The 15061-nt window shown below is 42.7% G+C and overlaps 1 protein-coding gene across 1 annotated transcript in view; it reads right to left on the reverse strand.

Annotated features, from left to right (window-relative positions):
- Positions 1 to 15061, reverse strand: part of LOC147684201 (uncharacterized) — a 522357-nt gene that overhangs the window by 264558 nt on the left and 242738 nt on the right. The window contains exon 27 of the mRNA XM_086942611.1: positions 4235 to 4474. Coding sequence (XP_086798737.1) covers positions 4235 to 4474 — 240 coding nt within the window. The remainder of the gene's footprint in view (positions 1 to 4234; positions 4475 to 15061) is intronic.

Consider the following 15061-nt stretch of genomic DNA (forward strand, 5'->3'; position numbering starts at 1 on the left):
TCCTGTGCCAAGTAGACTGGCCTTACTGTGCTCTCTAAGACATCCAGCGCTTCGTGCAGTCTGTGCAAAGGCTATCACCATAAAATAGAAATACCGAAATGAAAGCAATGACTGGCATTTTTCTATGAAACAGGCATTGGCAGTTTGTCAATTCTTGTTTTGTTTTGTAATGTTTGGGAAGCTGCCAGGCGTTTGTCAATGTAAAAAAAAAAAAAAAAAGACAAAAATGTATTTGTGTTTAAAAGAAAGCACACATTACCATACTACTCGATCACACCAAAGGGAAGTACTTTATGTGTGGATGCGCTCCTTGTAAAATGGGAAGCATTCAGTAACTCATTGTGAAGTCAGGCAATGGCTAAAGTGGCCTCACACACTTCCACTTCATGGATGATGGTGTGGGTTAAAGAATAATGTGACTATTATGACCACAGACAAATGGATGAAGTGTAGCTGAGAACCCATATAAGTAACAATGTCATACACACCATTTTAGTAAAATCCAAAGGTCTTGGCTATCACAGACCTAAAAAAAATGCCAGTGGTTCTGCCACTGGGTGCCTGCCTCTTGTCTTTTAAAAAGAAGGAAAGCAAGTAGGCACAATGGAAAGAGAAAAAAAAGATAGCAAGACAGAATGTAAGAAGGAAGGAACGAAAGAGAAAAAAAGAAAGAAAGAAAGAAAGAAAGAAAGAAAGAAAGAAAGAAAGAAAGAAAGAAAGAAAGAAAGAAGGGACAAAGGAAAGAAAAACATTAAAATAAAGAACTAACGAAAGGGCAGAAAGTAAAAAGCAGGAAAGTAATACAGCACAAATGAAAGAAAGGAGAGAAAGAAAGAAGGGTAGAGAGACTGAAATAAAGGAGAAATGAAAGAAGGAAAGAAAGCAAGAAAATAGGAAGGATAGCAATAAAAAGACAAGAAAGAAGTGAAGGATTGAAAGAAAGAAGAAAAGTATGAAAGAAAAAAGAAGAGGAAAGAAGACAAGAGAGAAAGAGAGCAATAGAGAAAGAAAGCAATACACAAGAACAGAAATAGATAAAGAGAGAAGGAAGGGAAGAAGGAGATAAAATAAACCTTTTTTTTTTTACAAGTGCAGCAAATTAAACATGATAAACGTCGGTTTCTTCCTGGGCGAAAATGTTTTACAAGTGCAGCTAATTAAACATGATAAAGGTCGGTTTTCTTCCTGGGCAATGTTTAATATTGAACCATTGGTGAAATTGAGTCTAGAATTAAATGTGTTCTGAAGAATTGTTTGTTTATGAATTCACATGTAGAGGACAACTTAATACATAACAGTTTCAAACGGGTGCAATTTGGTATGCCATGAAAAACCGCCAGATAATCAGGCTATGCAAAAAGATTTTTAAATAGCATTGGCAGGAGGCAGGAACTGATTAGGCATGGAATGTGGCCTTTGCTCACAGCTGGTATGAAGAGCAGTTCTTTCATCTCAGGCTCTAAACCCAAAGGCAACAATAATGCAATTGTAAAGTAAAAAGAAAATAACTGGCACTGAAGGGAATCGTCTTTGTGTGCGAATGTGCTCATTGTGAGAGAAATGCAGTCACTAAAGTGAAGGTAACCAGTTGCTGAAGTAGGCTGACCCATTGAGGTTTCCAAATCAATGTAACACCCCTCACTCACTGCTGCCTGTGCTTCATATTCTGAGAGGGCAATGTCAATGCTATTCCTATAACATATAAATACCGAAACGAAAGCACTGACTAGCATTCCTCTATGACAAAAAGGAGAAAACTGAAGAGATGTGCTCAAGTGCCTAAAAAAATATAAACAACTTTTAGACAAAGCTGTAATTTAAGGTTGCAAAGTGAGATACTCAGCAACCAAGTCAATAAATGTTGGAATAATAAATTATCCGTGGTGAACTGGCCATTAGAGTGACTGGTCTGTAAAGTGACGATTGCTTTGGTTTAGGCATTGGAAAACAGTAAGGTACATCAACGCTGCTGTCCTTTGACAATGTTGAAGTGTGCTGACTCTGGGTATTATTCAGTTGTTGGCAGGCTGGGTATCCTCTCCAACCTATATTCTCTAATAGAATAAACTCTTTACAAAAGGAATCATCTTCTCTTCACTGGTGATGAGGATGGGATACGAACCCGTACCATCAAGATGGTGGACAGATGGTCATGAAGCCCTTAAACATAGCGCAACAGCTCTGATTTTATGTTCATCAACAAACCATGGTTATCAGTGCTTTATAAATGGTAGGCAACGCATGGTCAAGGTTTGCCAGTGTTTTGGAGATGCTGGGTTTGACAGGGTTGTGTAGGGTTGTCAATGGGAAGACCATCTCATATATACTTTGCTCTCCTGGCTATCTAACCTAAAAGTATGGTAATAAAAGAAATAAAGAAGGTAAGCTTGCAGATGGATTATGAGGCTGCCCACCTAGAGGGAGTAATTTGCTATGATTATTTGCACATTTCTTTAAGAATAGGGGTTTGTGTAGACCACAGTGAAAGATCCATAACAGCACATGGCTCTGGAGGCAGAGATCCACAATTTATCAGTTGGAAACTAAGAGGGGGCCTTGTGACCCCAAACTAATTAAATGCAAAAATGTCTGGGTGCTGTCAACATCAGTGCATGGAGAGGAAACGTGGGTCAACTCAGATCAATTGAGCATATACTAATGGAGATCTGTAAATGGTTTAATGAAATTACACTGAGTACTTCAATAATTCTGTTATGTTAAGAACTAGGGGGAAGATTTACAATAAGTTGGCGCATCCCTGCATATCAGCAGGGATGCACCACTTATTGTGCGCCTTGCCTCCGCCACCATGGATGCGCCGCATTTACAATGCTACGCACCATGGGGCAAAAACGGCATAGATGCGTCGTGCATCTGTGTTTAGGAGGCGTTCTTGCACCGGAACGCCCCCCCCCCGACCCCCTGCGCCAGAACGCCTCCTTCTGACTCAGGGCTTTACAACGTGTCGCATCTCCCAGATGCGTCACATTGTAAATATCCCGCCCCATGGCGCATCTTTTGCGCTGCTGCTTCGTCACAAAAGTGACGCAGCGGCAGCGTAAAAGAGGCGCAATGGGCTTGTAAATCTGCCCCTAGGTGTTGCAGGAGTCCGTCCGTAGATGGCGCTGAGGCCAACCCTCTGTTGGATAAGCCTATTGACCAGGCCACAGCTAATTTGCTTCGGGCATTGTTTAAACAAGGTTGTAGGACTCCCACAAAGGAATTCTTCACACAATGTAGACATGTCAAGGACATCCTAATAGCCAAGGAACATAGTGATATTTGAGCCAAACCAAACACTATAACCAAGCCCGTAGCTACAATGTTCAAGGAATAATAATCAGAGTGGCCTGAGAGGAGGTGAATTAAAGGATAGTATTTAGGCATAGTTGATGGTACCAGCCATATTTAGGTAGAGGAAGATTTTTACTTGATTCATCAGTTCACCTACCTCAAACTAAAAGGGAATTTCTGGTTTGGGATTTTCGCTGTCGTGGGTTTAATTGTCTAATGGAGACATAAGATTGTGGTGTCTGTTAACTGTTCATATTGAGCAGATATAAATGTTTTGAACGCCTTTCATTCCTGTGCCCTTTCTATTAAGGGTATAGGAAATATTGTCTGAAACTAGTTTTTGTGAAGGTGAAAATTAGATACACGAGATGCTCACTTGAGCAGAGTAAACCAACAAAACACCCAGTGTAAATAGTTGCTGTCTTTAAGTAGAGAGGTAAGACTAAAAACCACCAAGGAATATATATTTAGATTTTAGCACCCTTTATGTGTCATAATTTTAGAGTTTTTTAGTAACACTTAATAAGTGGTGGGCCAAATGTAATAACCATGACTTTTTACATAATGGCGTCCATATCAGGAGGGGAATGTTGGACTTTGTGTTACTTGTTACAAAGAGTGGCTTGTTTTTAAAGAGTGGCTTGTTTTTTTATGGTATTTTTTTATAGCAATATTGATGTTGGATTGCTTTATTTTTTGATAGATAGAAAATAATATCAATACATCTTTTTGATGGATATGCTATTTTATATTATGATGTGTGCATAACAATATGGATGTGTTCAACAGATTTGTTTCTCAATCTACATATTTTTGATTTGATTTAATTAGCAAAATTATGATGCTTCAAACTCAGCCATTGGTAGAGTACATCCTAACTCATGGTTTGTGGCAGCAACAAATTCACCTACTCTTAACATAAAACCATTTAAGGACTCACCTTGGCAATCAGTCCCATTTCCGGTGAAACCCGGCCAGCATCTGCAGGAGAAGGACCCATCTGTGTTGTTGCAGTAGGCATAAGTGTGACAGTTGTCTTGATTAGTTGCACATTCGTCTATATCTGTACATTCCTCTCCGTCATAACCATCTTTACACTGGCATGTAAAAGAGCCCATGTTGTTGATGCACTCAGAAGTTATAGGGCATGTGGTTGAGCTGGAAGCACATTCATCAATATCTGCAAAAAAAGAAGCAGACATTTAAATAGTCTGTGAATGTCACTTGAACCGGCACAATGGTATTACCGAACCAGAAAATCTACTTACCAGTGACTATGGTTCTTCAGCTTTGGTATCTTTCACAGATTACCATGCTTTAATAAGCCCCATCATCAAGTTGGGAATGCCCAGTAGTCAATTTTAACTCAGTAGATTTTCCAAACACTGCAGTAACATGTAAACTGCCATATGTGAGAGGGAGAGGGAGAGGTGTAGCGCTGCTGCCAGGGTGACTGATGCTGGAATCTGGGGATCACGGTTCAGTCCCTGGCGGCAGATTAGCCCAGCATCTTGTGACTCTGGGCATCAGCTTGCTTAATCTTCTTGACGGCCCCCAGCACCTGGAGACCCTAACGGGTGACTGTTCGTGCTTTACAAATGTGGATTATTATATGTAGTCCATTCAACACATTATGTGACATGAAATATGGCCAATAAGATGAATGAAAGCAGAGTACCAATTCAATACAGAAGTTGATCTGATCAGATTTTTGCAGTTAGTCAATTTACTACTGTCAGAAATACATGTTCAATATTATTAGTTAGTCAAATGGAAATATTTGGGCACCTTGGGTATAACTAGTCAAAACTAAACAATTTCCCTTTGGATATGTATAAATAAAGAATAGGTATCACCTCACATGATCATTCTTACGACATTCAACCAATATCACCAAGATATTTAAATACATAAACAAATGTATAATGGTATTTAAAAAGTATTGAAGGTTTCATAAAACACACTCAATGTAACAATAAATATGTGTCTACTCCCTCATTAGCAAAAGTGGGTAAAAACATTGAGTTTTTTGAAAGAGTAATGGAGGTAGGGATTCAGGGAATCCTTACTGAAGCATATCCACATTTCCATAACTTATCTAAGAGTTAAAAAAATCCTGCTGATAAGGGAGGGGTCTTGGTGGTTTTTGACACCAAGGATTATGCCATAAGGGTGTATAAACGTCAAGAAGTTGTGGAACTCTATGAGAAGTTCAGGTAAAAGAGTTATCAAGCTCAGCTAAAAAATGTTGTGAACTTTTAACGGAAGCTAAAGATCAAAATTGCATATGCAAAGAGGAATAAAAAATGTTGAACAACCAACAATCTAAAATTCCGGCGCTTTATGTATTAGCTGAAAATCCATAAAGACAGCAAAGATCCACCTTTACGACCCATTGTCAGCTGTCTGGGCTCCTTGCTGGAACCTCTGAGCAAGTATACTGACTTTTTCTTGAAACTTCTTGTTAGCAAGTTAACATCATATGTGAAGGATTCTACACACACATTATTACTCTCTTGGAAAATCCTTCAATAAAAATACTCAATGTCTGTTTACACTGGACAATCAGTCTTTATATACAAATATCCTGCAAAAATCCATGGTTGAAGTGATAAGAGAGATTTTAGAAAATACAGAAATTGAGAGAGTAAACAAGAAGTTCACTGTTAAATGCACTACCATGGTCCTGAGAAATAATATATTTTTATTTAACACCTTGGCTGCTAGGCGTTTTCCCCTCCTGTGCTGGAAAATGCTTTAGTACATCATTCATGACGAGCTCAGCTCGTCATCAGCACAGCTCAACTGTGCATCATGACGAGCTGAGCTCGTCATGAGCATCGAAAGGGTTAAAGACCAGCTTTTTCGCCAGAAGAAGGAGAATAGCATGGGGGCCACCTGTGCTCCCAGTCTGGCCTGCTTATATGTAGATGAATTTGAGAGAAAACATGTTTATAATGCAATGGCCCTATTCTTTGAGAACGTGCTAGAGTGAAATTGTTTTATAGGCGATATCTTCTTCATCTGGGCGGGAACCATGGTATTGTTGGAAGAATTTTGAATCTGGTTGAATCTAGGAGACAGTAATTTGAGGTTTACTTCACATTTCAGTAAAGAAAAAGTTGATTTTTTTAGATGTATCTATGAAGGATAAAGAAGGAAAACTGGAGGTAGAACTATACACTAAACTGATGGATAAAAATACTTTGCTCCCCAAATCCAGTTTACACACTTAGGGGCCGATCAGGATCGCGGACGGACTTGCGTCCGTCCGCGACCCCAGAGCAGGAGGGAACCTCCGCATGGGCATGCGGAGTTCCCTCCTGTGCAATTAGGATGTGACCGCCACCCTGGCGGTCACATCCTCTATTTTTAACATTGCGGCGGGTGCAGCTTCAAGCTGCACCCGCGGCAATGTTAAAAATGCACGCATTGCTTTTGCATGCAGAAAGAGGCAGGCACCGTGCGGTGCCTGCCGCTTTCTGCATGCAAATGCAGGGGGGTACCATAGGTACCCCCCATGTGCACCCCCCACCCCCCCTTCACCTAGGGGGCCCGCAACGGGCCCCCGCAGTGAAGTTCCGTATGCTTTTCCACGGCGGGAAACGCGCCGCGGAAAAGCATAATTCACTGCCCATCCTAATATGGTGGACGGTGTCTGAGAGACACCGTCACCATATTAGAGCTTTTCCGCCGCGGTTGTAAGCCAACCGCGGCGGAAAAGCTGCGGACGGAAACCAGGACCCACCAGCCATCCTAATGTGGCGGTGGGTCCTTGGTCAGTCCGCTGCGGTTTTTCCGCATCCTCGGGGCCGGCGGTGGCTTCCGCCGGCCCCGAGGATGCGGAAAAACCGCTATCCTGATCGGCCCCTAAATCCCAAAAAGATAATATTCCATTCAGTCAGTTCCTCCATCTCCGAAAGAACTGTTCTGATTTGCAGGATTTCTACAAGCATGCTGAAGTTTTAAAATCTAAGCTCATGGATAGAGGATATCCCAGAAAACTAGTGTCACATTCCTTGAAGCGTGCCAGGTTTTATGATAGAGATGCTATGTTCAACAGTACTACGAGGAAAAAGGAGATGACCAAAATAGTTTTTGTGAGCCAGTTTTATGGCATTAGCAATAGGATAAAAAATGGGATCAATAGATATTGAAACATCGTGAATGATGATGTGGAGATTAAATTAGAGAGACCTCTCTTTGTGTTCAAGAGAAATACAAATCTGTGAAACCAATTGGTACACACTTATAGAGATGAATCAGGAAACAGGCAGAGGGCCATGGATAACAGTGTGGCCAAAGACAATACAAAGTGTGGTAACTGTAGTATCTGTGCACAGTATTTAGTTGCTAAGGAAACAACATAATGGAAGACTAATAGTGGCACACACACTTAACAATTGACGTAGTTAAAGAAAACAAGTTACTTACCTGTAACTTTTGTTACCCAGTATTGTTAACTTTCATAAATTCCCATGCTTTGTATCATTTCATTGTCGTCAGCCTGGGAGCCACAGTAAATAGAAAGTACCATAGCAGTATGTACAAAAGAGAAAATAAGGCCTAGGCCTCATCTCATTTTGTAGCCTATTTTCCTCTTTGTGTAAAACAGACCAAAAGTTTGCAACAACCAATCAGATTAGCCTCACCCCATAGAACCCTCAGAAGAGAGCCTCAGAGCCTCAGATTTTCGCAGCCGTTGTGTAACAGAAACCACTCTTGCTGAAGGCTGAGCTTTTCCCGGAGAGGAGGGTGGGCGCATGGGAATCTATGAAAGTTACCAATACTGGGGAACCAAAGTAACTTGTTTTCTTGCCCCAGTATTGGAACTTTCATAGATTCTCATGCTTTGTATCTGAGTAGCTAGCAGTAAAATACCCATACACATTTTGTTACCAGTATCACAACATTTCAGCATAAATATACTCATGTAAGCATATATACCTTGTAACAGAACATGCAGAAAACATATGGGATACAAAATGTGCAATCATAAGAAGGAGTGATAGGAGGGAAAGCTCACCTCTCACTTGAGGAACCGAAATCTGAATTAGGCCTAGTAAAACACATAATTACATTTAGAAATTAGCGTGATGTACCTAATAGGTTAGTCTAGGGGTTCGAGTATTAATAAACTTAAATATGTCGTATGATAGGGATTAATATACTCCTCATATATTTGTGTCTTCCTATAAGCCATATAGTTTGAACCGACAAGTGCCATTTTTGGGCCTAGTCTGCTTGCAGCATTAGTAGAAACCTGCCATTTACACTTAGTAAGAGCTGTTCTCCTGAGAAATAGTCTGACAAATGTAACAAGCTGCTGCTTCTGCACGTTAGGCCTGTCAAGGTTATAAGTGGGGGTAGGCTGGATAAGCACATTCCAGGAGGTACTGTGCGGACTCTCCAAGAGTTAGCAGAAGGGAGTCACCCTCCTCGACCTTGCTATAACGAGCTGAGCTAAACTAAGGATGCTTTGTGTCTTAATCTCTCCTGTACATTAACTTCTATAACGCCTTGCATTTGGTCTGACCATGCTACTATCCAGTTCATGCTAACTATTGATGGATATATAAAAAATCCACCTCTGGCGGGTGGCGAGACCAGGAAATGGAAAGCCATAGATTTACCTGCCTTGATTGCAACACTGGCATCTACGGTACCACTGTCCAAAAAGGAGGTAAACTTAAATCTTATGGAAGAGGACATTACACACTGGCTCTCAGAGGCAACTGACTCTCATGCTCCTCTCACAAAATTTACACGTGCACGCACCAGAGATGCACACAAATGGTTTACCTCGGATCTCAAACATCTAAAGCTTGAGGTACGCCAAAAAGAGAGGAAATGGAGAGCAAAATATAAACCTCAAGATAAGGAGGAATATATTATAGCCCGTAGGAAATATGTGAAGCTTATCCTACAAAGCAAAATTAACTACTTCTCTGGAAAAATTTCAAACTCCCAAAATAAAACAAAAGAAACTTTTAACATTGTAAATGACCTGTGTAATAGTGAAAGGACTGCACTTCCCCTGGCGACCTCACAAGAGCTTTGCGACTCCTTGAATGACTTTTTTATAGAGAAAATCGCCACTATCAAAAAGAACATCCAAGGTCTCTCTAAAGGGGAACCAATTGAAGATATCTACTTCAATCCAACCACACTAGACACACTCTCCCCCATCGATGAGAAGACCCTGTTTGAACTTCTTTCACGTGTCAAATCAGGCTCGCCTTTTGACAGCTGCCCCCCTCACATTTTAAAGGAAGTGTGTCTAGCAATTCCATCAGCAATTCTTCCCCTTCTGAACGAATCACTCAATCAGGGCAAAGTCCCTGATGGCTTTAAAAACGCCACCTTGATTCCACTATTAAAAAATCAGGAGCTGATCCCTTAACTTTAGTTAATTATAGACCCATTTCCCTTCTTCCTTTTTTTTCTAAGCTTCTGGAGGCACATGTCTCCAGATGTCTCTCCAATTTCATTGAAAGCTCTGAATACTTGGAACCAAACCAAGCAGGATTCCGGCCATGTCACTCCACGGAAACTGTCATTCTGGCTGTTCAAGACACACTAAGATCTAATGCTGACAAAGACATCCACCAGGCCCTGGTGCTCCTTGACTTGTCGGCCGCATTCGACACGGTTGACTATAACATCTTGATCAACCGTGTCGAACAGGCCGGCCTCAGGGGCCCCGCTCGGAATTGGATTGCCTCTTTTATCACAAACCGCACACAATCGGTGCGTTTGGGATCATTTACAGCCCCCAAGATGTCATCGACCTGTGGTGTCCCCCAAGGTTCGTCACTTTCCCCCTTATTATTTAACCTGTACCTCCGTCCACTGATTTATTCCTTAAAAAATTACAACTTAACCCTATTTAATTATGCTGACGATCTTCAGCTGATCATCCCTCTAAATTCCCCAAATTCCGCAACCGAATGCTCAGCCATAATGTCACACATACAAAAGTGGATGACCTATAACCATCTTAAACTGAACCCAGGAAAGACAGAATTGATCTTGCCTGGGGAAAGTGGACTGAGCTGGGGGCAACTGTGCTGGCCAACAGACATGGGATCCCCCCCCACAAAGACCCAATCGGTAAAAAGCTTGGGGATTACACTCAATGAGGATCTATCCCTCAAAGGACAGGTGGCAACGGTAGTCTCTGCTAGTTTCTACCAACTTAGGAAGATTAGAAAGATTGCCCATCTCTTAACACACTCTGCACTTATTCAAGTGGTGATTGCCCTTGTTCTCTCCCGGTTATATTTTTCAAACGGTCTCTATTTAGGCCTTCCGGCGGGACTACTAAAACGCCTACAGATTGTCCAAAACCAGGCGGCAAGACTGATTTGGAAACAACCAAAGTGGCAATCAATCAGAGCTGGGTTAGAAAAACTTTACTGGCTGCCAGTGGCCCAGCGGATTGCCTTCAAAGCAGGATGTATCACCTTTAGGGCGCTCCATGACTATGGCCCTAGATTTATCAGGCAATCTATTACCAACTACGCACCTTCGCGCAACCTACGCTCTAAACATCTACTTCTTGCAAATGTCTACTCATTTAAAAAAAAACGCCAGGGCGGCAGCTGCTTTCACCATCTGGCTGCCTCCTTCTGGAATGCTCTCCCCCTTTATATCAGACAGAGCAAGGATCTACTGACGTTCCGAAAATCTTTAAAAACTTGGCTATTCCAACAGGCTTACGCTTAAGAATGGTGTTGTTGTCTTGACTCTATAGCGCCAAGAAACCCAAGGGTGTACGTGCGCTCAACAAATGACTATTAAGATAAGATAAGAAAAGATATATGGTCTTTCCTTTGCGCCAACCTGTACCAACTTGTATTTTTCCTTCTTAGGTAACGGTTTCGAAATGTGACGTTTTATTTGTGATCTGTTGATAATGTGCCAGCAGTCTTCTCGGCGGACCTCGAGGGGTTAGGTCGCGAGAGGCTCCTCTGGCAGAGTTTGTTTGTTTTAATAAACGATTGGACCTTCTACACTGCCAACTGACTGATTATTAGTAATTGGTATTAGGGCTATTTGTAAGTATAGCTCTATTGGGTTGTAATTATTTTTTCGGTACTTCACATTGGAACAGATTCCTCAGTACAGCTTGTCCTACTGCCGCATCGCTCTTCATGAAAGAGTCCAGGCAGTAATTTTTTGTGAAGGTATGGGCGCTGCTCCATGTGGCTGCTCTACAAATGTCCTTTATAGGGACACCAGCAAAGACGAGACAGATCTTGTGGTGTGAGCTCGAACCTGTCTCAGCAGTGGCTTCCCTGCCGTTTTGTCGCAGTAATCAATTCCGGTTGTAATCCAGCGTGAAATGCCTTGCTTCGAGAGAGGAAGTCCTTTCCAGGGTGCACTAAAAGCCACAAATAGCTGAGATGATTTCCTAAAATCTTTTGTTTGTCAAGATAAAATTGGAGACATCTTTGGACATCCAAGGAATGAAGAAAACATTCTACTGGTGTTGTAGGACGAAGAAAAAAAGATTTCAGGACTACTGGTTCATTCAAATGGAAATCCAAAGGGACCTTCAGTATACATTTTGGATTGGTCCTTAAAAACATAGAGTCCTTCCTAAACTGTAGAAAAGGTTCCCGGGTGGAGGGTGCTTGCAACTCTCCTACTCTCTTAGCTGAGGTAAGAGCCAGGAGGAGAGGTAATTTCGATGATAAGAATTTTAGATCCGCCCTTTGAATTGGCTCGAATGGAGTCTCATTAGATGAGCCAGCACCAAATTAAGATTCCACGTCGGAGGTGGCGGCCGCACTGGCGGAAAGACTCTGAAAAGACCTTTCACAAATTGTTTGATAACTCTAGCTGACCAAAGCGATGGACCCGCCGATGACCTTCTGAACCTCGAAATGACTGCCAGATGAACTTTGATGGAAGAATGAGAAAGGCCTGATTTAGCCAGCGATAGAATGTAAGGCAGTATCTGGTGAGAAGCTGAAGAGAATGGATGGATGTGCTCTTGTTCTCACCACAGGCAGAAGCGCTTCCATTTAGCACGGTAAGTCTTATTCGTACTTGGTGCACGAGCTTGAGATGAAATGTCTCTACACTCTTGAGGAATATATAGAGAGTGAAATCCTCTGTACTCAGGAGCCAGGCTTTCAAATGGAGAGAGCTCGTATCTGGAAGAACCACCTGTCCCCGGGACATTGTCAATAGAGATGGGATGGGACAAAGGTGATAAGGATGATCTTGGGACAGTAGGAGGAGTTCTGTGTACCAGAACTGGCGAGGCCACGCCGGTGCTATTAAGATCATCCTGCAAGGTTCCATCGTCAACTTCCTGAGAAGCCATGGAATTAGGGGAATTGGAGAAAAGGCGTAACAAAATGTGTCTAACCAAGACATCGAAAGCTCATTCCCCAGCGATCCCTCTTGGTGATGCCTGCTTGCATAGAATCAGCATTTCCTGTTTTCTGGAGTCGCAAACAAATCTATCGTTGGAGTACCCCAACGCCGAAACACTTTCTCCAGAGTGTCTTGATCTAATTCCCACTCGTGACAGGTAGATTTTAGACGACTTAAGGTGTCTGCTGTTGTGTTGAGAGTGCCTGGTAGGTGCTCCGCTGAAAGTACTACATTGTGGAGAATTGCCCATTCCCATATTTCCTGGGCCTCTTTTAAGAGGAGAAGGGATCTTGTTCCTTCCTGTTTGTTTATGTAATGCATGGCCATTGTGTTGTCTGTCCTGACCAGCACAGTTGCATCTTGAATCCTTGGATTGAAAGCCTGCAAGGCCAGGCGAATCGCCCTGAGTTCCATGAGATTTATATGAAGATGGCGCTCTTCTGTATTAGAGTGACTGCTCACCTGAAGATCTTGTAAGATCGCGCCCCAGTCTTCCATTGAGGCATCTGTGGTTAGAACCAGAGGGGATGGAAGTATCCTGAAGGAAAGAACTCTTGAGATATTTTTCTTGACAGCCCACCAACCTGCTGCTTTTCTTATGAGAGGAATGACCTTTATCTTGTCCTCGAAAGAGCCTTCCACCTGGCACCATTGCATGTCCAGTTGTTCCTGCAAGGGAGGCATTCTTACTTTGAAATGCGGAACTTATGGTATGCAGGATATCAATACTAGAAAAGATTTGTAGAGAAGAACTGATAGGGATCTTCTCCTCTGTATATTGACTGCAGAGGAGAGTAGCTTTTTCTGCCTTTCTTCTGAGGGGAAGGCTTTGCAATTCTTTGTGTCCAGAATGGAACCCAGGAACTTGACCCTCCAGGCTGGAACAGTGACTGACTTGTCCTTGTTGAGACATAGACCCAGGTTTTTGAAAAGATGGATGCAAGTTTCGACTGCTCTTGACGCTGTAATAGAAGATGGAACCTTGATTAACCAATCGTCTAGGTAAGGGAACACCTCCAGCGGTTGTTTCCTTAATAACGCGGCTACCGGAGCCAATACCTTTGTGAAAATCCGCAGAGCGGACCTGAGCCCGATAGGCAGGACTTTGAACTGAAAGTGGCGCTTGGCTACTGTGAAGCGTAGAAACTGTCTGTGAGCTTGGTGGATCGGAATGTGGAAATATGCGTCCTGGAAATCCAGAGTCGCCATGTAATCCCCAGGATTTAGAAGACGCAAAACGTCCTGAAGAGAGACCATTTGCAAGGAGAGTTTTATGAGATAGGTGTTGAGCTCCCTAAGGTCTAACATTGGGCGCCACTTGTCTTCCGTCTTCTGAATAGGGAAAAATCTGGAATAGAACCCTTTTCCTTTTTGAGTGGGTGACACAGGTTCTATCGCTCCCTTGGTGAGCAGATGAGAGACTTCGAGACGGAGAAGTTGCAGATGTTTTGATTCTGTGGCGCAAGGGGTTCTTGGAGGTGGTAAATTTTGGAATTCCAATGTATGGCCAAATTGAATGATCTGTAGGACCCACTGATCTGTTGTTATGATCCCCCAGCAATCGATAACATTTGTAATACTTCCCCCTATCTTTGAAACAAGAGGTGAAGAAACAGCAGGCAGAGCCTGGAAGCCACTATTGGCGTTTAGAGGTATCCCTCCCTTGACGCCCTTGTCTACCTCTAGAAGTACCGCTTTGTCGCCATAAGTTGGCAGGGTATGCTCAGACGTGAGTCCCTTGCTCACTTTGCGACTGGATTAAAGCAAGCCTGGCTGAAGACGGCTGTAATGCCAGAAACCGGTCCTAGGAAGCTTGATTCTGGTCCAGGGAAGGCATGGCTTGGAAGTTCGGGCTGGACTGTTCCCATGAGGCACAGGGTCAGACTGATTTGCATATGGCCATGTCTGAACTGGGGTGGCAGAGTGGGCTAAAGAACGGTGATGGATTAAACCCAGATCTGTTGACTGGGAGTGAGTGTTTGATTGGTTCAGATGTTCCGTCCATCACCACTCCCTTTTGTACCTCTAGAAGATTGTCGAGAGAAAGACGCCAATTGATTTTGCCTCTGAGAATAGTGAGGCTTATAAGATTGCGAGGATTGCGAATAGGAGGAGTATCACTGCGGATAGCCTCCCCTGTATATAGAGAATCCCTTGCCTCTAGCTCCCGGAAAGGTACTTTTCGGTATTGGAGCATGCCTAAGGACTTCGCCATTTCTGTGTCTTTTTTAATGTCCTGTAGGGCCTATTCCACATGCTTACCAAATAGCATGTCTCCGTCAAATGGTAAATCCAGAATTTTGTTCTGCACCTCCGGCCGAAACCAGGTATATCTCAGCAAACCCTGACGCCTCAGGACTGCTGATCCCGCTAAGGC

Source organism: Lissotriton vulgaris, chromosome 11 (assembly GCF_964263255.1).
Source record: "Lissotriton vulgaris chromosome 11, aLisVul1.2, whole genome shotgun sequence".
NCBI classification, from domain to species: domain Eukaryota; kingdom Metazoa; phylum Chordata; class Amphibia; order Caudata; family Salamandridae; genus Lissotriton; species Lissotriton vulgaris.